At 44.0% G+C, this 25,073-nt stretch overlaps 1 protein-coding gene across 1 annotated transcript in view; it reads right to left on the bottom strand.

Annotated features, from left to right (window-relative positions):
• Positions 1-25,073, bottom strand: part of LOC135525090 (nucleoside diphosphate kinase homolog 7-like) — an 88,955-nt gene that overhangs the window by 9,954 nt on the left and 53,928 nt on the right. Inside the window, exons 5-7 of the mRNA XM_064952844.1 lie at positions 13,466-13,516; positions 12,826-13,033; positions 12,095-12,200 (exon numbers count right to left, since the gene is read on the bottom strand). Of these exons, the coding sequence (XP_064808916.1) occupies positions 12,095-12,200; positions 12,826-13,033; positions 13,466-13,516 (365 nt within the window). The remainder of the gene's footprint in view (positions 1-12,094; positions 12,201-12,825; positions 13,034-13,465; positions 13,517-25,073) is intronic.

The following is a 25,073-nucleotide window of genomic DNA, read 5'->3' as shown; positions in this document are numbered from 1 at the left end:
CTCTACTCTACTAATAACAACCTGATGAAAGGCTGCCCTGCTACTCTACTCTACTAATAACAACCTGATGAAAGGCTGCCCTGCTACTCTACTAATAACAACCTGATGAAAGGCTGCCCTGCTACTCTGATGAAAGGCTGCCCTGCTACTCTACTAATAACAACCTGATGAAAGGCTGCCCTGCTACTCTACTCTACTAATAACAACCTGATGAAAGGCTGCCCTGCTACTCTACTCTACTAATAACAACCTGATGAAAGGCTGCCCTGCTACTCTACTCTACTAATAACAACCTGATGAAAGGCTGCCCTACTCTACTCTACTAATAACAACCTGATGAAAGGCTGCCCTGCTACTCTACTAATAACAACCTGATGAAAGGCTGCCCTGCTACTCTACTAATAACAACCTGATGAAAGGCTGCCCTACTCTACTAATAACAACCTGATGAAAGGCTGCCCTGCTACTCTACTAATAACAACCTGATGAAAGGCTGCCCTGCTACTCTACTAATAACAACCTGATGAAAGGCTGCCCTGCTACTCTACTAATAACAACCTGATGAAAGGCTGCCCTGCTACTCTACTAATAACAACCTGATGAAAGGCTGCCCTGCTACTCTACTAATAACAACCTGATGAAAGGCTGCCCTGCTACTACTACTAATAACAACCTGATGAAAGGCTGCCCTGCTACTCTACTAATAACAACCTGATGAAAGGCTGCCCTGCTACTCTACTAATAACAACCTGATGAAAGGCTGCCCTGCTACTCTACTAATAACAACCTGATGAAAGGCTGCCCTGCTACTCTACTAATAACAACCTGATGAAAGGCTGCCCTGCTACTCTACTAATAACAACCTGATGAAAGGCTGCCCTGCTACTCTACTAATAACAACCTGATGAAAGGCTGCCCTGCTACTCTACTAATAACAACCTGATGAAAGGCTGCCCTGCTACTCTACTAATAACAACCTGATGAAAGGCTGCCCTGCTACTCTACTAATAACAACCTGATGAAAGGCTGCCCTGCTACTCTACTAATAACAACCTGATGAAAGGCTGCCCTGCTACTCTACTCTACTAATAACAACCTGATGAAAGGCTGCCCTCTACTCTACTAATAACAACCTGATGAAAGGCTGCTACTCTACTAATAACAACCCCTGCTACTCTACTAATAACAACCTGATGAAAGGCTGCCCTGCTACTCTACTAATAACAACCTGATGAAAGGCTGCCCTGCTACTCTACTAATAACAACCTGATGAAAGGCTGCCCTGCTACTCTACTAATAACAACCTGATGAAAGGCTGCCCTGCTACTCTACTAATAACAACCTGATGAAAGGCTGCCCTGCTACTCTACTAATAACAACCTGATGAAAGGCTGCCCTGCTGCCCTGCTACTCTACTAATAACAACCTGATGAAAGGCTGCCCTGCTACTCTACTAATAACAACCTGATGAAAGGCTGCCCTGCTACTCTACTAATAACAACCTGATGAAAGGCTGCCCTGCTACTCTACTAATAACAACCTGATGAAAGGCTGCCCTGCTACTCTACTAATAACAACCTGATGAAAGGCTGCCCTGCTACTCTACTAATAACAACCTGATGAAAAGGCTGCCCTGCTACTCTACTAATAACAACCTGATGAAAGGCTGCCCTGCTACTCTACTAATAACAACCTGATGAAAGGCTGCCCTGCTACTCTACTAATAACAACCTGATGAAAGGCTGCCCTGCTACTCTACTACTCTACTAATAACAACCTGATGAAAGGCTGCCCTGCTACTCTACTAATAACAACCTGATGAAAGGCTGCCCTGCTACTCTACTAATAACAACCTGATGAAAGGCTGCCCTGCTACTACTCTACTAATAACAACCTGATGAAAGGCTGCCCTGCTACTCTACTCTACTAATAACAACCTGATGAAAGGCTGCCCTGCTACTCTACTCTACTAATAACAACCTGATGAAAGGCTGCCCTGCTACTCTACTAATAACAACCTGATGAAAGGCTGCCCTGCTACTCTACTAATAACAACCTGATGAAAGGCTGCCCTGCTACTCTACTAATAACAACCTGATGAAAGGCTGCCCTGCTACTCTACTAATAACAACCTGATGAAAGGCTGCCCTGCTACTCTACTCTACTAATAACAACCTGATGAAAGGCTGCCCTGCTACTCTACTCCACTAATAACAACCTGATGAAAGGCTGCCCTGCTACTCTACTAATAACAACCTGATGAAAGGCTGCCCTGCTACTCTACTAATAACAACCTGATGAAAGGCTGCCCTGCTACTCTACTAATAACAACCTGATGAAAGGCTGCCCTGCTACTCTACTAATAACAACCTGATGAAAGGCTGCCCTGCTACTCTACTAATAACAACCTGATGAAAGGCTGCCCTGCTACTCTACTAATAACAACCTGATGAAAGGCTGCCCTGCTACTCTACTAATAACAACCTGATGAAAGGCTGCCCTGCTACTCTACTAATAACAACCTGATGAAAGGCTGCCCTGCTACTCTCCACTAATAACAACCTGATGAAAGGCTGCCCTGCTACTCTCTACTCTACTAATAACAACCTGATGAAAGGCTGCCCTGCTACTCTACTAATAACAACCTGATGAAAGGCTGCCCTGCTACTCTACTAATAACAACCTGATGAAAGGCTGCCCTGCTACTCTACTAATAACAACCTGATGAAAGGCTGCCCTGCTACTCTACTAATAACAACCTGATGAAAGGCTGCCCTGCTACTCTACTAATAACAACCTGATGAAAGGCTGCCCTGCTACTCTACTAATAACAACCTGATGAAAGGCTGCCCTGCTACTCTCTACTAATAACAACCTGATGAAAGGCTGCCCTGCTACTCCACTAATAACAACCTGATGAAAGGCTGCCCTGCTACTCTACTAATAACAACCTGATGAAAGGCTGCCCTGCTACTCTACTAATAACAACCTGATGAAAGGCTGCCCTGCTACTCTACTAATAACAACCTGATGAAAGGCTGCCCTGCTACTCTACTAATAACAACCTGATGAAAGGCTGCCCTGCTACTCTACTAATAACAACCTGATGAAAGGCTGCCCTGCTACTCTACTAATAACAACCTCATGAAAGGCTGCCCTGCTACTCTACTAATAACAACCTGATGAAAGGCTGCCCTGCTACTCTACTAATAACAACCTGATGAAAGGCTGCCCTGCTACTCTACTAATAACAACCTGATGAAAGGCTGCCCTGCTACTCTACTAATAACAACCTGATGAAAGGCTGCCCTGCTACTCTACTAATAACAACCTGATGAAAGGCTGCCCTGCTACTCTACTAATAACAACCTGATGAAAGGCTGCCCTGCTACTCTACTAATAACAACCTGATGAAAGGCTGCCCTGCTACTCTACTCTACTAATAACAACCTGATGAAAGGCTGCCCTGCTACTCTACTAATAACAACCTGATGAAAGGCTGCCCTGCTACTCTACTAATAACAACCTGATGAAAGGCTGCCCTGCTACTCTACTAATAACAACCTGATGAAAGGCTGCCCTGCTACTCTACTAATAACAACCTGATGAAAGGCTGCCCTGCTACTCTACTAATAACAACCTGATGAAAGGCTGCCCTGCTACTCTACTAATAACAACCTGATGAAAGGCTGCCCTGCTACTCTACTCTACTAATAACAACCTGATGAAAGGCTGCCCTGCTACTCTACTAATAACAACCTGATGAAAGGCTGCCCTGCTACTCTACTAATAACAACCTGATGAAAGGCTGCCCTGCTACTCTACTAATAACAACCTGATGAAAGGCTGCCCTGCTACTCTACTAATAACAACCTGATGAAAGGCTGCCCTGCTACTCTACTAATAACAACCTGATGAAAGGCTGCCCTGCTACTCTACTAATAACAACCTGATGAAAGGCTGTATCACATCCGGCACAATTGGCCCAGCATCGTCTGGGTTTGGCCGATGTAGGCCGTCATTGAAGATAGGAATTTGAACTGACTTGCCTAGTTAAATAAACGTTAAATATATATATATTTTAAATGCTCTGCCCTACCCTGTTCTGCCCTACTCTGCTCTGCCCTACCCTGCTCTCTTCTGCCCTACTCTGCTCTGCCCTACCCTGCTCTCTTATGCCCTATTCTGATCTGCCCTACCCTTCTCTGCCCTACCCTTCTCTGCCCTGCCCTGCTCTGCCCTACCCTACCCTGCTCAGCCCTACCCTGCTCTCTTCTGCCCTACCCTGCTCTCTTCTGCCCTACTCTGCTCTGCCCTACTCTGCCCTGCCCTTCTATGCCCTACTCTGCTCTGCCCTACCCTGCCCTACTCTGCCCTACCCTGCTCTGCCCCGCCCTGCTCTGCCCTACCCTGCTCTGCCCCGCCCTGCCCTACCCTGCTCTGCCCTGATCTACTCTGCCCTACCCTGCTCTGCCCTGCTCTACTCTGCCCTGCTCTACTCTGCCCTACCCTGCTCTGCCCTACCCTGCCCTACCCTGCCCTTCTCTGCCCTACCCTGCTCTGCCCTACCCTGCTCTGCCCTACCCTGCTCTGCCCTACCCTGCTCTGCCCTACCCTGCTCTGCCCTACCCTGCTCTGCTCACCCCGGCCGCTCCCGCTGCTTTGAACCAGTCAGAGCCAGATCAGTACTACTTAGATTACTAGGGGCATTACTATGTTTTTGGCAGGCAGGCTTTAACTTAGAAACCTCCCTCGGCGGGGTTGTAAAACAACCGGATACACCGGGCTTTCAGGGGAAATGGAAAGAGCCTGTGACACTTTTGGACAAGGAGACACGGCCATCTTAACTCCTCCTCCACATTTACTGGATTGGTTGAACAATGGAAAAGAGCCCCCCCCCCCCACCCAAGAGCCACCACACACACACACTCACACACACACACACACACAACAGGAAGAACGGAACGCTGCTCCGGCATGCAACGTGAAGTTACAAACCTACAGATCTGAAGTTGCAGGAATAATAGTACCAGCATGCACAGTAATAATATATAATATAATATCACTATTTCCACTGTGAAACAAAACATTAAAATGTTCCAATATCTAGGCTATAATAACAAGACCGTGGTTTTGTCATGTACTCCAACAGTATGATACTGTAACATTCTTAAGACTGTTTAAAACACCTCTGTACATAAAATTATACAGACTCGACACACCCACACACTGCTGCGACTCTGTTTATCTTATATCTTGCTGCCTTGTCACCTTCCCCCTATACATATCTACCTCCATCACTCCAGTATCCCTGTCACCTTCCCCCTATACATATCTACCTCCATCACTCCAGTATCCCTGTCCCCTTCCCCCTATACATATCTACCTCCATCACTCCAGTATCCCTGTCTCCTTCCCCCTATACATATCTACCTCCATCACTCCAGTATCCCTGTCTCCTTCCCCCTATACATATCTACCTCCATCACTCCAGTATCCCTGTCTCCTTCCCCCTATACATATCTACCTCCATCACTCCAGTATCCCTGTCTCCTTTCCCCTATACATATCTACCTCCATCACTCCAGTATCCCTGTCTCCTTACCCCTATACATATCTACCTCCATCACTCCAGTATCCCTGTCTCCTTTCCCCTATACATATCTACCTCCATCACTCCAGTATCCCTGTCTCCTTCCCCCTATACATATCTACCTCCACCACTCCAGTATCCCTGTCTCCTTCCCCCTATACATATCTACCTCCATCACTCCATTATCCCTGTCTCCTTCCCCCTATACATATCTACCTCCATCACTCCAGTATCCCTGTCTCCTTCCCCCAATACATATCTACCTCCATCACTCCAGTATCACTGCACATTGTAAATATGGTACTGGAAATTACTCTGGAACTGACCCTGAAACTGCCCCTGACCCTGGAACTGCCCCTGACCCTGGAACTGCCCCTGACCCTGGAACTGCCCCTGACCCTGGAACTGCCCCTGACCCTGGAACTGCCCCTGACCCTGGAACTGCCCCTGACCCTGGAACTGCCCTGACCCTGGAACTGCCCCTGACCCTGGAACTGCCCCTGACCCTGGAACTGCCCCTGACCCTGGAACTGCCCCTGACCCTGGAACTGCCCCTGACCCTGGAACTGCCCCTGACCCTGGAACTGCCCCTGACCCTGGAACTGCCCCTGACCCTGGAACTGACCCTGGAACTGCCCCTGACCCTGGAACTGTACATAGCTTACTTACTTTATCACATTCTCTTCTTATATCTATTCATCCTGTGTTTTTTTGTTCGACTTTACTTTTCATAAATGTTTTACAGTATTACTAAAACACTTGATCACATGACTAACCTGTAGCTCCTCTCTCATCCCTGTTATGAGCTGTTCGTGGAGGCTCCACTGCTGCTGTAAAATAAAACCACCACGCTCCACATCTCTGACTGTTGAATCTAAATGGAATCTGCAGTCTGATCCTCTGGGAATTAGCAGTGTGTGACTCTGCCAGGGTTTATTTTAGTACCCTGTTTGGTTTGATCTGTATTGGAATGTGGCATCGTCGACATAGTGGGACTGTGTAGGTAGAGTGTGTGCAGCAGGTTAGGTGTATAAAATCACATTTAGTCGACATAGTGGGACTGTGTAGGTAGAGTGTGTGCAGCAGGTTCGGTGTATAAAATCACATTTAGTCGACATAGTGGGACTGTGTAGGTAGAGTGTGTGCAGCAGGTTCAGTGTATAAAATCACATTTAGTCGACATAGTGGGACTGTGTAGGTAGAGTGTGTGCCGCAGGTTCAGTGTATAAAATCCCATTTAGTCGACATAGTGGGACTGTGTAGGTAGAGTGTGTGCAGCAGGTTCGGTGTATAAAATCCCATTTAGTCGACATAGTGGGACTGTGTAGGTAGAGTGTGTGCAGCAGGTTCGGTGTATAAAATCACATTTAGTCGACATAGTGGGACTGTGTAGGTAGAGTGTGTGCAGCAGGTTCGGTGTATAAAATCACATGTAGTCGACATTACATTTACATTTAAGTCATTTAGCAGACGCTCTTATCCAGAGCGACTTACAAATTGGTGAATTCACCTTCTGACATCCAGTGGAACAGCCACTTTACAATAGTGCATCTAAATCATTAAGGGGGGTGAGAAGGATTACTTATCCTATCCTAGGTAGGATAAGTCCCAGTCCCATAGTGGGACTGTGTAGGTAGAGTGTGTGCCGCAGGTTCGGTGTATACAATGGGTGTAGACTTAACCGTGAAATGCTTGATCATGAGCACTTCCCAACCATGATGAGTTTAAAAAATATATAGAATAATAAAAATAGTAACACAAGAGGAATCAAATACACAAGAATGGACATATTTATATCTGGGAGTACCAGGGAGTACCAGATCAATGTGGAGCTATACACAGTAAGTACCAGATCAATGTGGAGCTATATACAGGAAGTATCAGTACCAGATCAATGTGGAGCTATATACAGGAAGTACCAGATCAATGTGGAGCTATATACAGGAAGTACCAGATCAATGTGGAGCTATATACAGGAAGTACCAGATCAATGTGGAGCTATATACAGGAAGTACCAGATCAATGTGGAGCTATATACAGGAAGTATCAGTACCAGATCAATGTGGAGCTATATACAGGAAGTACCAGATCAATGTGGAGCTATATACAGGAAGTACCAGATCAATGTGGAGCTATATACAGGAAGTACCAGATCAATGTGGAGCTATAAACAGGAAGTACCAGATCAATGTGGAGCTATAAACAGGAAGTACCAGATCAATGTGGAGCTATATACAGGAAGTACCAGATCAATGTGGAGCTATATACAGGAAGTACCAGATCAATGTGGAGCTATATACAGGAAGTACCAGATCAATGTGGAGCTATATACAGGAAGTACCAGATCAATGTGGAGCTATATACAGGAAGTATCAGTACCAGATCAATGTGGAGCTATATACGGGAAGTACCAGATGAATGTGGAGCTATATACAGGATGTACCAGATGAATGTGGAGTTAAACAGGAAGTACCAGATGAATGTGGAGCTATATACAGGAAGTACCAGATCAATGTGGAAGCTATATACAGGAAGTACCAGATCAATGTGGAGCTATATACAGGAAGTACCAGATCAATGTGGAGCTATATACAGGAAGTACCAGATCAATGTGGAGCTATATACAGTAAGTACCAGATCAATGTGGAGCTATATACAGGAAGTACCAGATCAATGTGGAGCTATAAACAGGAAGTACCAGATCAATGTGGAGCTATATACAGGAAGTACCAGATCAATGTGGAGCTATATACAGGAAGTACCAGATCGATGTGGAGCTATATACAGGAAGTACCAGATCAATGTGGAGCTATATACAGGAAGTACCAGATCAATGTGGAGCTATATACAGGAAGTATCAGTACCAGATCAATGTGGAGCTATAAACAGGAAGTACCAGATCAATGTGGAGCTATATACAGGAAGTACCAGATCAATGTGGAGCTATATACAGGAAGTATCAGTACCAGATCAATGTGGAGCTATATACAGGAAGTACCAGATCAATGTGGAGCTATAAACAGGAAGTACCAGATCAATGTGGAGCTATATACAGGAAGTACCAGATCAATGTGGAGCTATATACAGGAAGTACCAGATCAATGTGGAGCTATATACAGGAAGTACCAGATCAATGTGGAGCTATATACAGGAAGTACCAGATCAATGTGGAGCTATATACAGGAAGTACCAGATCAATGTGGAGCTATAAACAGGCAGTACCAGTACCAGATCAATGTGGAGCTATAAACAGGAAGTACCAGATCAATGTGGAGCTATATACAGGAAGTACCAGATCAATGTGGAGCTATATACAGGAAGTACCAGATCAATGTGCAGCTATATACAGGAAGTATCAGATCAATGTGGAGGATAGATAATAATGAGGTAGATATGTACATGAAGGCAGGGTAAAGTGACTAGGCATCAGGATAGATAATAATAAGGTATTTGAGGTAGATATGTAAATGAAGGCAGGGTAAAGTGACTAGGCATCAGGATAGATAATAATAAGGTATTTGAGGTAGATATGTACATGAAGGCAGGGTAAAGTGACTAGGCATCAGGATAGATAATAATAAGGTATTTGAGGTAGATATGTACATGAAGGCAGGGTAAAGTGACCAGGCATCTGGATAGATAATAATGAGGTATTTGAGGTAGATATGTACATGAAGGCAGGGTAAAGTGACTAGGCATCAGGATAGATAATAATGAGGTATTAGAGGTAGATATGTACATGAAGGCAGGGTAAAGTGACTAGACATCAGGATCGCGTAAAGCATAAAATAAAGAACAGAGTAAAAAGTGTTTGTGTTGTCGGTATGTGTGTTGTGTGTATGTGTGTTTTGTGGGACTCAGTAGTTCAGACCATCCTCTGACACCAGCTCATATTGAAGGATGTGATGTATTGGCATATACCCAGGCGGTGATGCAGCCAGTCAAGATGCTCTCGATGGTGCAGCTGTAAAAGCTTTTGAGGATCTTGAAGGCCCATGCCAAATATTTTCATTCTCCTGAGGGGGAAGCAGCTGTGTGTCGCGTGTTGTTTGTCAGACAGAGTCCGTGTGTTGAGACTGTGTCAAACTGTGAGCTCTGCCCTGGTGAAGCCTGTGGCCTGAGTGACTCACCCAGAGGTACTCTACAGTCGTGGACAAAAGTTTTGAGAATGACACAAAGTCTGCTGCCTCAGTTTGTATGATGACAATTTGCATATACTGCAGAATGTCATGAAGAGTGAGCAGATGAATTGCAATTAATTGAAAGTCCCTCTTTGCCACGCAAATGAACTGAATCCCCCCAAAAACATTTCCACTGCATTTCAGCCCTGCCACAAAAGGACCAGCTGACATCATGTCAGTGATTCTCTCGTTAACACAGGTGTGAGTGTTGATGAGGACAAGGATGGAGATCACTCTGTCATGCTGATTGAGTTCAAATAACAGACTGGAAGCTTCAAAAGGAGGGTGGTGCTTGGAATCATTGTTCTTCCTCTGTCAACCATGGTTATCTGCAAGGGAACACGTGCCGTCATCATTGCTTTGCATAAAAAGGGCTTCACAGGCAAGGATATTGCTGCAAGTAAGATTGCACCTAAATCAACCATTTATCGGATCATCAAGAACTTCAAGAAGAGCAGTTCAATTGTTGTGAAGAAGGCTTCAGGGCGCCCAAGAAAGTCCAGCAAGTGCCAGGACCGTCTCCTAAAGTTGATTCAGCTGCGGGATCGGGGCACTACCAGTACAGAGCTTGCTCAGGAATGATAGCAGGCAGGTGTGAGTGCATCTGCATGCACAGTGAGGCAAAGACTTTTGGAGGATGGCCTGGTGTCAAGAAGGGCAGCAAAGAAGCCACTTCTCTCTAGGAAAAACATCAGGGACTTATATTCTGCAAAAGGTACAGGGATTGGACTGCTGAGGACTGGGGTAAAGTAATTTTCTCTGATGAATCCCCTTTACGATTGTTTGGGGCATCCAGAAAAAAGCTTGCCCGGAGAAGACAAGGTGAGCGCTACCATCAGTCCTGTGTCATGCCAACAGTAAAGCATCCTGAGACCATTCATGTGTGGGGTTGCTTCTCAGCCAAGGGAGTGGGCGCACTCACAATATTGTCATTTTGTCACAGCCATGAATACAGAATGGTACCAACACATCCCGAGAGCAACTTCTCCCAACCACGCAGGAACAGTTTGGTGACGAACAATGCCTTTTCCAGCATGATGGAGCACCTTGCCATAAGGCAAAAGTGATAACTAAGTGGCTAAGGAAACAAAACATTGATATTTTGGGTCCATGGCCAGGAAACTCCCCAGACCTTAATCCCATTGAGAACTTGTGGTCAATCCTCAAAAGGCGGGTGTATAAACAAAACCCCACAAATTCTGACAAACTCCAATCATTGATTATGCAAGAATGGGCTGCCATCAGTCAGGATGTGGCCCAGAAGCTAATTGACAGCATGCCAGGGCGGATTGCAGAGGTCTTGAAAAAGAAGGGTCAACACCGCAAATATTGACTCTGTATCAACTTCATGTAATAGTCAATAAAAGCCTTCGACACTTATGAAATGCTTGTAATTATACTTCAGTATTCCATAGTAACATCTGACAAAAATATCTAAAGACATTGAAGCAGCAAACATTGTGGAAATTAATATTTGTGTCATTCTCAAAACTTTTGGTCACGACTGTACATATGGGACATTACTGACAGCGCCCTTCAGAAACAACCAGAATCAGAGAGACATCTGTAAACAGAGAGAGCAGAGCATTCCTCTCCAACAGCAACGTCCAACCTGCTCAACGCAGTCAACAGAAAACCGTCTGCCTGTGTTGTTTTGGCACTAAATTCAGACTACTATACATCTAATCAGATACGCTAGTTCTCTCTTCAGTCAGTCCATAGCTTAGTCCAAATGTGTCAGTACTCAAAACCAGCCCAGTCAGTCCAATGTGTCAGTACTCAACACCAGCCCAGTCAGACCAGAGGATTTTTTATTTGACAGGTCATTGTTCTAGCCGTACGCTCTCTCCCTGCTCCAACAGGGATCAGGACAATGGGAAGGTTGATTACAATGTGCGCTGGGTTTGTGCGCGACGCAAACCCACCAAAGTGTAACAACAGCAGGGTAAGAAAGGAAGGGGGCGAGCAGTTAAATAAGAACCAGGGTTTAATGGCAGGTAAGGATTTTACACCAGCAGCCTGACCAAGTCACTTCTCTGGATAACAGGCTGTTGAGAGGAGTTAAACTAAGTTGGCAAAGTAATTGTAAATTGGCAATGTTACTGTTGGCTACATTCCTTCAACCAAGTACTCTTTTAGGCCTCTATCTGAATGGTTTTTATATTTTAGGTATTCAAAGTACTACAGAAAATAGCCATAATGCAAGTATAATTGAAAGGTAGAGTATATAAGAAAACGTGTCATAGAGTTTAGAGAAAATTAATATGTACTTGTGGAGAGTAAGGCTAGGTCCCATGTGAAACAAGGATGGCTAACTTACCTTCTGATATAGCGTGAGGTTTGATGACGCAACAGGCACAGTCTGTGCAATTGGCCGTGTTAGCGGGACCATGGCCCGCTGTGGATGGGAAGAAAAACTCCAGCTCCTAAACAGAAGAACAAAGCATTACTCACTACTGGTGTCCCCCAGGGCTTGGTACTAGGTCTTCGATAAGGTCTCACTACTGGTTTCCTCCAGGGCTTGGTACTAGGTCCTCTATAATGTCTCACTACTGGTGTCCCCCAGGGCTCTGCACTAGGTCCTTTATAATGTCTCACTACTGGTGTCCCTCGGGCTCTGCACTAGGTCCTTTATAATGTCTCACTACTGGTGTCCCCCGGGCTCTGCACTAGGTCCTTTATAATGTCTCACTACTGGTGTCCCCCGGGCTCTGCACTAGGTCCTTTATAATATCTCACTACTGGTGTCCCTCAGGGCTCTGCACTAGGTCCTTTATAATGTCTCACTACTGGTGTCCCTCAGGGCTCTGCACTAGGTCCTTTATAATGTCTCAATACTGGTGTCCCCCAGGGCTCTGCACGAGGTCCTTTATAATGTCTCAATACTGGTGTTCCCCATGGCTCTGTACTAGGTCTCTATAATGTATCTGTACTAGGTTCCCTCCTCTTCTCACTACTTGTGTCCCCCTGGGCTCTGCACAAGGTCCTCTATAATGTCTAACTACTGATGTCCCCCAGGGCTCAGTACTTCTCACTACTAGAATGACTTACTCTTGCTGCTGAAGCCAGTGAGTCAGACCCATGTCCAGCGTTTCTGGTGCCATCTGTGCCAAACTGAGCTCTCAGGCTTGGTGGGGCCTCTTTCCGTGCTACGCCCGAGTCAGTGGGGCCTAGAATCCTTCTCCACACTGACACTGCCTCGTCACCCATCAGCTCCATGGCAACCACGGGGCCAGAGGTCATAAACTGCACCAGGTTGCTAAAAAGAAACATTGTTTTATGCAAACTCCAATAAAAACAGTCAGAATAACACTTTCAGCAACAACCTTTAATGGAATCTCCAATAAACTACTTATGAACTATTTCTACTCAGATGGTGTGGAATATGTAATTGAAGGTCACATTTTTTAAAGGTTAAGTACTACAGATCACCATCTGAAATTTTGAATTATTCAGTTGAAATGTGTAGGTGAAACTACTTCTAATTCTCTTGATTTACGGGAGGTAATTGTCCCTGTCAAGACTGTTCAAATGTCACCACAATGTCAGTGCAATAAATGTCACATAGAGAGACTGCTAATAATGGTGGTTACTGGTTAGATGGCCCTTGGAGCCTCCTTGAAACATGCCCCTGGCCGCTCTGCTCACACAGAGAGAAGACAGGCTAATCATTTACACAGGAAGGACTCACTTGAAGAAAGACTTTGTCTGATGTTCAGTGTAAAAGTCTGCCGCCTGCTTCCTGTAAGAAACCCATAAACACACAGAGTTAATGATCAGATGAAGTCAGGGCTCTGGTCTAAAGTAGTATACTATATAGGGAATAGGGCTCTGGTCTAAAGTAGTACACCTTATAGGGAATAGGGCTCTGGTCTAAGGTAGTGCACTATATAGGGAATAGGGCTCTGGTCTAAAGTAGTACACCTTATAGGGAATAGGGCTCTGGTCTAAAGTAGTGCACTATATAGGGAATAGGGCTCTGGTCTAAAGTAGTACACCTTATAGGGAATAGGGCTCTGGTCTAAAGTAGTACACCTTATAGGGAATAGGGCTCTGGTCTAAAGTAGTACACCTTATAGGGAATAGGGCTCTGGTCTAAAGTAGTGCACTATATAGGGAATAGGGCTCTGGTCTAAAGTAGTGCACTATATAGGGAATAGGGCTCTGGTCTAAAGTAGTACACCTTATAGGGAATAGGGCTCTGGTCTAAAGTAGTGCACTATATAGGGAATAGGGCTCTGGTCTAAGGTAGTGCACTATATAGGGAATAGGGCTCTGGTCTAAAGTAGTGCACTATATAGGGAATAGGGCTCTAGTCTAATGTAGTGCCCTATATAGGGGAATAGGGCTCTGGTCTAAAGTAGTGCATAGGGAATAGGGCTCTGGTCTAAGGTAGTGCACTATATAGGGAATAGGGCTCTGGTCTAAGGTAGTGCACTATATAGGGAATAGGGCTCTGGTCTAAAGTAGTGCACTATATAGGGAATAGGGCTCTGGTCTAAAGTAGTGCCCTATATAGGGAATAGGGCTCTGGTCTAAAGTAGTACACCTTATAGGGAATAGGGCTCTGGTCTAAAGTAGTGCACCTTATAGGGAATAGGGCTCTGGTCTAAAGTAGTGCACCTTATAGGGAATAGGGCTCTGGTCTAAAGTAGTACACCTTATAGGGAATAGGGCTCTGGTCTAAAGTAGTACACCTTATAGGGAATATGGCTCTGGTCTAAAGTAGTGCACTATATAGGGAATAGGGCTCTAGTCTAATGTAGTGCCCTATATAGGGGAAAAGGGCTCTGGTCTAAAGTAGTGCATAGGGAATAGGGCTCTGGTCTAAAGTAGTGCATAGGGAATAGGGCTCTGGTCTAAAGTAGTGCATAGGGAATAGGGCTCTGGTCTAAAGTAGTGCATAGGGAATAGGGCTCTGGTCTAAAGTAGTGCATAGGGAATAGGGCTCTGGTCTAAAGTAGTGCATAGGGAATAGGGCTCTGGTCTAAAGTAGTGTATAGGGAATAGGGCTCTGGTCTAAAGTAGTGTATAGGGAATAGGGCTCTGGTCTAAAGTAGTGTATAGGGAATAGGGCTCTGGTCTAAAGTAGTGTATAGGGAATAGGGCTCTGGTCTATAGTAGTGTATAGGGAATAGGGCTCTGGTCTAAAGTAGTGTATAGGGAATAGGGCTCTGGTCTAAAGTAGTGTATAGGGAATAGGGCTCTGGTCTAAAGTAGTGTATAGGGAATAGGGCTCTGGTCTAAAGTAGTGTATAGGGAATAGGGCTCTGGTCTAAAGTAGTGTATAGGGAATAGGGCTCTGGTCTAAAGTAGTGTATAGGGAATAGGGCTCTGGTCTAAAGTAGTGTATAGGGAATAGGGCTCTGGTCTAAAGTAGTGTATAGGGAATAGGGCTCTGGTCTAAAGTAGTGTATAGGGAATAGGGCTCTGGTCTAAAGTAGTGTATAGAGAATAGGGCTCTGGTCTAAAGTAGTGTATAGGGAATAGGGCTCTGGTCTAAAGTAGTGTATAGGGAATAGGGCTCTGGTCTATAGTAGTGTATAGGGAATAGGGCTCTGGTCTAAAGTAGTGTATAGGGAATAGGGCTCTGGTCTAAAGTAGTGTATAGGGAATAGGGCTCTGGTCTAAAGTAGTGTATAGGGAATAGGGCTCTGGTCTAAAGTAGTGCACTATATAGGGAATAGGGCTCTGGTCTATAGTAGTGTATAGGGAATAGGGCTCTGGTCTATAGTAGTGTATAGGGAATAGGGCTCTGGTCTATAGTAGTGTATAGGGAATAGGGCTCTGGTCTATAGTAGTGTATAGGGAATAGGGCTCTGGTCTAAAGTAGTGTATAGGGAATAGGGCTCTGGTCTAAAGTAGTGTATAGGGAATAGGGCTCTGGTCTAAAGTAGTGTATAGGGAATAGGGCTCTGGTCTAAAGTAGTGTATAGGGAATAGGGCTCTGGTCTAAAGTAGTGTATAGGGAATAGGGCTCTGGTCTAAAGTAGTGTATAGGGAATAGGGCTCTGGTCTAAAGTAGTGTATAGGGAATAGGGCTCTGGTCTAAAGTAGTGTATAGGGAATAGGGCTCTGGTCTAAAGTAGTGTATAGGGAATAGGGCTCTGGTCTAAAGTAGTGTATAGGGAATAGGGCTCTGGTCTAAAGTAGTGTATAGAGAATAGGGCTCTGGTCTAAAGTAGTGTATAGGGAATAGGGCTCTGGTCTAAAGTAGTGTATAGGGAATAGGGCTCTGGTCTATAGTAGTGTATAGGGAATAGGGCTCTGGTCTAAAGTAGTGTATAGGGAATAGGGCTCTGGTCTAAAGTAGTGTATAGGGAATAGGGCTCTGGTCTAAAGTAGTGTATACGGAATAGGGCTCTGGTCTAAAGTAGTGTATAGGGAATAGGGCTCTGGTCTAAAGTAGTGCACTACATAGGGGAATAGGGCTCTGGTCTAAAGTAGTGCACTATATAGGGAATAGGGCTCTGGTCTAAAGTAGTGCACTATATAGGGAATAGGGCTCTGGTCTAAAGTAGTGCATAGGGAATAGGGCTCTGGTCTAAAGTAGTGCATAGGGAATAGGGCTCTGGTCTAAAGTAGTGCATAGGGAATAGGGCTCTGGTCTAAAGTAGTGCATAGGGAATAGGGCTCTGGTCTAAAGTAGTGCATAGGGAATAGGGCTCTGGTCTAAAGTAGTGCATAGGGAATAGGGCTCTGGTCTAAAGTAGTGTATAGGGAATAGGGCTCTGGTCTAAAGTAGTGTATAGGGAATAGGGTGCCATTTGGGACACAGACAAGTCACTGACATTCCTCTCCTTTCTCATTATATTACAGTTTTATTCTGCTCACTCCGTCAAAAGAAACTTTGAGAGACTAGTTATTGTAGCTGTTACAGCTGGTAGAGCGCGGCCATATTTTTACTCCATGTCTCCAGAAGCGAGCTGCCAACCACAGAATAATAAAAGATGACCTTGGGGGCTTTTTTTCGGCTCTGTGCCCTGTTCTCATAACAAGCTACAAACTCAAATGTTCCAGGTGTAAAAATGAGGGAATCCTTCTCTTTATTGTTTAGAAGAACAGTTTGAAAATATGAAAAGCCAGTCGTATAAAACAATTATTTGTAATTCAAAATTGCAAAAGTACTAAAAATATTTCAAGAAAATGTCAGAAAAAAAAGGGACACATCACAATCATATTCTAAAATGTAGAATTCTGAAAATCTGTAAAATCTGTAAAACCTTCCCCGTCATTTCAAAATGAGAAATATGATCCCCTCCAATCTGATGCCCCCTGGCCAGCTGCAGTACTACAGATTCCTATCACCTTTAAAAACCCAGACATTTCAATAGCAGCTACTTACACCACAATCATCATTTCTCATTGACTCTCATTCTATTCTACAGCGATTTCATATTCTAAGCAGGAGAAGACACAACCTACTTTGGTCTTGTGTGAACATCCAAGTCACTGAGGCGGTGTGAGCGAGTGTGTGTTGTGAGTGTGTGTGTGTGTGTGTGTTGTGTGATTGTAAGGGGTGGTGCTGCCACCCTCTGATCTCATGTGAAATAGTCTGCCTCCAAACAATGAAAAAAAACCATCCTCCTCTGTCCTTCAAATACCACATTGTCAAGTCAGTTGTTCTGAAATGAGAGCAGGGCTGTAGGTTGATATCGCCACAGATATACTGGAAATATAAAAACTGAACAGTTTGCTCATTTCAAAAGGCATCACCTCACTGGTAAGTGCGGACACGTCCTTGCAGAAGGTTTAGGAGGTATCCATCTGTTGATACTGGGGTACTGGGGTACATGGGATTACCAGAAGTGCACACAAGGGGCACCCCCCCCCCCCCCAAAACAATTTAGGCAAAATGGATCTTTATTGTCTCTGCTTTATTTTTATTGTATTTATGTATCCTTTATTTAACGAGTCAATTAAGAAAAATTATTATTTACAATGACGGCCTACCAAAAGGCAAACGGCCTCCTGCCGGGACGGGGGCCTGGGATTTAAGATAAATGAAAACATAGGACAGAACACAAATCATGACAAGAGACAACACTACATAGAGAGAGACCTAAGACAACACTACATAGAGAGAGACCTAAGACAACACTACATAGAGAGAGACCTAAGACAACACTACATAGAGAGAGACCTAAGAAAACACGACATAGAGAGAGACCTAAGACAACACTACATAGAGAGAGACCTAAGACAACACTACATAGAGAGAGACCTAAGACAACACTACATAGAGAGAGACCTAAGACAACACTACATAGAGAGAGACCTAAGAAAACACGACATAGAGAGAGACCTAAGACAACACTACATAGAGAGAGACCTAAGACAACACTACATAGAGAGAGACCTAAGACAACACTACATAAAGAGAGACCTAAGACAACACTACATAGAGAGAGACGTAAGACAACACTACATAGAGAGAGACCTAAGACAACACTACATAAAGAGAGACCTAAGACAACACTACATAAAGAGAGACCTAAGACAACACTACATAAAGAGAGACCTAAGAAAACACTACATAGAGAGAGACCTAAGACAACACTACATAGAGAGAGACCTAAGACAACACTACATAAAGAGAGACCTAAGAAAACACTACAGAGAGAGACCTAAGACAACACTACATAGAGAGAGACCTAAGACAACACTACATAGAGAGAGACCTAAGACAACACTACATAGAGAGAGACCTAAGACAACACTACATAAAGAGAGACCTAAGACAACACTACATAGAGAGAGACCTAAGACAACACTACATAGAGAGAGAGACCTAAGACAACACTACATAAAGAGAGACCTAAGAAAACACTACATAGAGAGAGACCTAAGACAACACTACATAGAGAGAGACCTAAGACAACACTACATAAAGAGAGACCTAAGAAAACACTACATAGAGAGAGCCCTAAGACAACACTACATAAAGAGAGACCTAAGACAACACTACATAAAGAGAGACCTAAGACAACACTACATAGAGAGAGACCTAAGACAACACTACATAGAGAGAGACCTAAGACAACACTACATAAAGAGAGACCTAAGACAACACTACATAGAGAGAGACCTAAGACAACACTACATAGAGAGAGACCTAAGACAACACTACATAAAGAGAGACCTAAGAAAACACTACATAAAGAGAGACCTAAGAAAACACTACATAGAGAGAGACCTAAGACAACACTACATAGAGAGAGCCCTAAGACAACACTACATAGAGAGAGCCCTAAGACAACACTACATAGAGAGAGACCTAAGACAACACTACATAAAGAGAGACCTAAGAAAAGACTACATAGAGAGAGACCTAAGACAACACTACATAGAGAGACCTAAGACAACACTACATAGAGAGAGACCTAAGACAACACTACATAGAGAGAGACCTAAGACAACACTACATAGAGAGAGACCTAAGACAACACTACATAAAGAGAGACCTAAGAAAACACTACATAGAGAGAGCCCTAAGACAACACTACATAGAGAGACCTAAGACAACACTACATAGAGAGAGACCTAAGACAACACTACATAAAGAGAGACCTAAGAAAACACTACATAAAGAGAGACCTAAGAAAACACTACATAGAGAGAGACCTAAGACAACACTACATAGAGAGAGACCTAAGACAACACTACATAGAGAGAGACCTCAGGAGGCTGAAGAAATTTGTCTTGTCACCAAAAGCACTCACAAACTTTTAAAGATGCACAATCGAGAGCATCCTGTCGGGCTGTATCACCGCCTGGTACGGCAACTGCTCCGCCCACAACCCTAAGGCTCTCCAGAGAGTAGTGAGGTCTGCACAACGCATCACCGGGAGCAAACTACCTGCCCTCCAGGACACCTACACCACCCGATGTTACAGGAAGGCCATAAAGATCATCAAGGACAACAACCACCCGAGCCACTGCCTGTTCACCCCGCTATCATCCAGAAGGCGAGGTCAGTACAGGTGCATCAAAGCTGGGACCGAGAGACTGAAAAACAGCTTCTGTCTCAAGGCCATCAGACTGTAAAACAACCACCACTAACATTGAGTGGCTGCTGCCAACACACTGACTCAACTCCAGCCACTGTAATAATGGGAATTGATGTAGAAAATGTATCACTAGCCACTGTAAACAATGCCACTTTATATAATGTTTACATACCCTACATTACTCATCTCATATGTATATACTGTACTCTATACCATCTATACTGTACTCTATACCATCTCCTGCATCTTGCCATCTTTATGTAATACATGTATCACTAGCCACTTTAAACTATGCCACTTTGTTTACATACCCTACATTACTCATCTCATATGTATATACTGTACTCGATACCATCTACTGTATCTTGCCTATGATGCTCTGTACCATCACTCATTCATATATCTTTATGTACATATTCTTTATCCCTTTACACTTATGTGTATAAGGTAGTAGTTGTGGAATTGTTAGTTAGATTACTCGTTGGTTATTACTGCATTGTCGGAACTAGAAGCACAAGCATTTCGCTACACTCGCATTAACATCTGCTAACCATGTGTATGTGACAAATACAATTTGATTTGACATAAAAAGAGACCTAAGACAGCACTACATAGAGATCTAAGACAACACTACATAAAGAGAGACCTAAGACAGCACTACATAGAAATCTAAGACAACACTACATAGATACCTAAGACAACACTACATAAAGAGGGACCTAGGACAACACTACATAAAGAGAGATGCCACAACACCACATAAAGAGAGACAACACTACATAGGGACCTAAGACAACACTACATAGAGACCTAAGACAACACTACATAAAGAGGGACCTAAGACAACACTAGACAGAGAGAGACCTAAGACAACACTAGACAGAGAGACCTAAGACAACACTAGACAGAGAGACCTAAGACAACACTAGACAGAGAGACCTAAGACAACACTAGACAGAGACAGAGAGACCTAAGACAACACTAGACAGAGACCTAAGACAACACTAGACAGAGACAGAGAGACCTAAGACAACACCAGACAGAGACAGAGAGACCTAAGACAACACTAGACAGAGAGAGAGACCTAAGACAACACCAGACAGAGAGACCTAAGACAACACCAGACAGAGAGACCTAAGACAACACTAGACAGAGAGACCTAAGACACCACTAGAGAGAGACCTAAGACACCACTAGAGAGAGACCTAACACAACACTAGACAGAGAGACCTAAGACAACACTAGACAGAGAGAGAGACCTAAGACAACACTAGACAGAGAGAGAGACCTAAGACAACACCAGACAGAGAGAGAGACCTAAGACAACACCAGACAGAGAGACCTAAGACAACACTAGACAGAGAGACCTAAGACACCACTAGAGAGAGACCTAAGACACCACTAGAGAGAGACCTAAGACAACACTAGACAGAGAGACCTAAGACAACACTAGACAGAGAGAGAGACCTAAGACAACACCAGACAGAGAGACCTAAGACAACACTAGACAGAGAGACCTAAGACAACACTAGACAGAGAGAGAGACCTAAGACAACACCAGACAGAGAGACCTAAGACAACACTAGACAGAGAGACCTAAGACAGCACTAGACAGAGAGAGAGACCTAAGACAACACTAGACAGAGAGAGAGACGTAAGACACCACTAGACAGAGAGACCTAAGACAACACTAGACAGAGAGACCTAAGACAACACTAGACAGAGAGAGAGACCTAAGACAACACTAGACAGAGAGAGAGACCTAAGACAGCACTAGACAGAGAGAGAGACCTAAGACACCACTAGACAGAGAGACCTAAGACAACACTAGACAGAGAGAGAGAGACCTAAGACAACACTAGACAGAGAGACCTAAGACAACACTAGACAGAGAGAGACCTAAGACAACAACACTACATAAAGAGGGACCTAAGACAACACCAGACAGAGAGACCTAAGACAACACTAGACAGAGAGACCTAAGACAACACTAGACAGAGAGACCCAAGACAACACTAGACAGAGAGACCTAAGACAACACTACATAGAGACCTAAGACAACATCAGACAGAGAGACCTAAGACAACACTACATAGAGACCTAAGACAACACTACATAGAGACCTAAGACAACACTACATAAAGAGGGACCTAAGACAACACTACATAGAGAGGGACCTAAGACAACACTACATAGTGAGGGACCTAAGACAACACTACATAGAGAGAGACCTAAGACAACACTACATAGTGAGGGACCTAAGACAACACTACATAGAGACCTAAGACAACACTACATAGAGAGAGACCTAAGACAACACTACATAGAGAGGGACCTAAGACAACACTACATAGAGAGAGACCTAAGACAACAACACAACATGGTAGCAGCACATGGTACATGTGGTACAAACATTGTTAGGCACAGACAACAGCACAACGGGCAAAAAGGTAGAAACAACAACATATCACGTGAAGCAGCCACCACTGTCACTAAGTGTGATTGAGTCTTTGAATATAGAGATAGAACGGTCCAGTGTGAGTGTTTGTTGCAGCTCGTTCCAGTCACGAGCTGCAGCGAACTGAAAGGAAGAGCCACCAAGGGATGTGTGTGCTTTGGGGACGTTTAACAGAATGTGACTGGCAGAACAGGTGATGTATATGGAGGATGAGGGTTGCTTCTTACAGAACCACACTACCTTTGTTTTGGAGGTGTTCAGAACAAGGTTAAGGGCAGAGAAAGCTTGTTGGACACTAAGAAAGCTATATTTTAGAACATTTAACACACAATCTGGGGAGGGGCCAGCTGAGTATAAATAGATGAGAGCTTCCTACTGCCTGAGCTATGCTGTTGATGTAAATTGAGAAGAGCATGGGGCCTAGGATCGAGCCTTGGGGTACTGACTTTACACATTGCACTCTTTGGGAGAGGTAGTTAGCAAACCAGGCCAAAGACCCCTCAGAGACACCAATACTCCTTAGCCGACTCACAAGAATGTTCTACCGTATCAAAAGCTTTGGCCAAGTCAATAAAAATAGGAGCACATTATTGCTTATAGTCAAGGACAGAGGGGACATCATTGAGGGCCTTTAAGGTCGCAGTGACTTGGGTTGCACATTTTGGGGAATATTCAGAGGTCCCACGTTCCGTGGGAATATATGGGAATTAATGGAAACATATGCAAATTAATATCAATACCATTTAAATGTAGATGTTTTTTTGCATTGGATATATTTACCATATTTGGAGACAGAAACATAAACCTTTTAACTTATCATAAGTAGACAATTGCAAATTATTAAATCCTTCCAATAGAAACTAAAAACAATTTCCACTAAAAACAATTTAGTTATGAATTGAATTTTAATTAAATGAGTTGACTCTTCACATGTGATGATTTCACTGAACAATAAAAGAGAATATTGAATGATATTGAATAATCTCCAATGATCCATCGCATCTCCCAAAAACATTTTCAACATATATCTGTAAAATTATAGTCTAGAAACTAAAGCTTTGGTTGTCTTCCTCTCGTGCTTCCATGTCTTCTCCCTGGACCTATTCAATGTCCACCTCTTGAACATCAGACTGAGGCCTCATCTTCACTGTCACTTTCCAACCTTGCTCTTTGTCAGGCTCAAAAAGCCTCAAATTTGCCCAGATGCCCACCAATTTTTCAACCCTTGTATTGGTCGTGCTTTGGTGTGTGTGTTCTCAAACAAGGACCAGTTGCGCTCTGAGGCGGCTGATGTTGGTGGGATTTGGAGGATGATGGAGGCAACAGGGGAAAGAGCCTCAGATCCACAAAGCTCCTTCCACCATGTGGCTGATGAGATATGTTGGCACGGCTGACATATTGCGTCTTCATCCCAAAGTGTCCTTCGCCAGACTGCCAAGAACCTTCCCGGTAGTGATGACACCATAGGCCTTGTTGATCTCTGCACCAGACAGGATGCTCTTGCCAGTATATTTGGGGTCCAACATGTACGCTGTGGTGTGTATGGGCTTCAGGCAGAAGTCCTCACGCTTTATGATGTATTTCAGAACTGCAGTTTCCTCTGCTTGGAGCAACAGTGAAGTGGACAGGGCAGTACAGATTCATTCTGTTACATCTGCAAGCAGAGTCTGAACATCAGACAGGATGGCATGGTCTCCCTCAATCCCTGCAATGCTATAGGTTTCAGGAGTTTCAGGCTGGTTTCCACTCTCTCCCAAAATACATCATCCAGGAGGATCCTCTTGGTGGGGCTGTCCGTATCGCAGACTGTGATATGGCCATTTCTTGGAGAGACTCCTTCCAATCTAGGAGACTGTCAAACATGATGACAACACCACCCCAACGGGTGTTGCTGGGCAGCTTCAATGTGGTGCTCTTATTCATCTCACTTTGCTTGGTGAGGTAGATTTCTGCTATAACTTGATGACCCTTCACATTCCTAACCATTTCCATGGCTCTCTTGTAGAGTGTATCCATCTTCTGTGGTCCAAGGTCATTGATGACTGCATTCAGCTCATCTGCAATGTAGAGACTGTTGTGTCTGTTGTCCCTTGTGTCTGTGCTCTTGTAGAATACTGGTTGAGGGGTGGAGATGATGTAGTTAATTATTCCTTGCCCACGATCGACCACCCATCAGAGATGATTGTAATAGTCTGCTTTCTCTATGATTTGCTTGACCTTCGCTCTGTTGAACTCTGCATCCAGCAAATGAATAGATAAAGCATGTCTGGTTGGAGGGGTGTATGCTGGGTGAAGAACATTCAGAAATCTCTTCCAATACACATTGCCTGTGAGCATCAGAGGTGAACCAGTTGTATACACAGCTCGAGCAATACATTCATCAGCATTTCTCTAACTTCGTTCCTCCATTGAGTCAAAAACATTCTGATTCCAGGAGCTGTTGCTATCGATAAGGTGTCTGATTCATAATTTTCACCTCGAATAGAAGTAGTGGGACTTGTGTCAGAGGTTGCTTGTGGTGAGCGCTGAGGGAACTTTATGCACTTGGCCAGATGATTCTGCATCTTTGTTGCATTCTTCAACATACGATTTGGCACAGTATTTGCAAATGTACACAGCGTTTCCTTCTACATGAGCTGCAGTGAAATGTCTCCACACATCAGATAGTCTCCATGGCATTTTCCTGTAAAGATTAGAAGAAAAAATAAGTAAAAAAAAAAACAAATACAATTCCATGTACAGATAAATAGTTAAGCAGTTAGATTAAACAACTCCTTTGTAAGATAAATGTTTTAAAATGAAACGTATGTAAACAGGTGAATTAACATTCC

The sequence above is a fragment of the Oncorhynchus masou genome, chromosome 31 (assembly GCF_036934945.1).
Source record: "Oncorhynchus masou masou isolate Uvic2021 chromosome 31, UVic_Omas_1.1, whole genome shotgun sequence".
NCBI lineage: Eukaryota > Metazoa > Chordata > Actinopteri > Salmoniformes > Salmonidae > Oncorhynchus > Oncorhynchus masou.
This window is presented reverse-complemented; position numbering and strand designations above follow the sequence as displayed.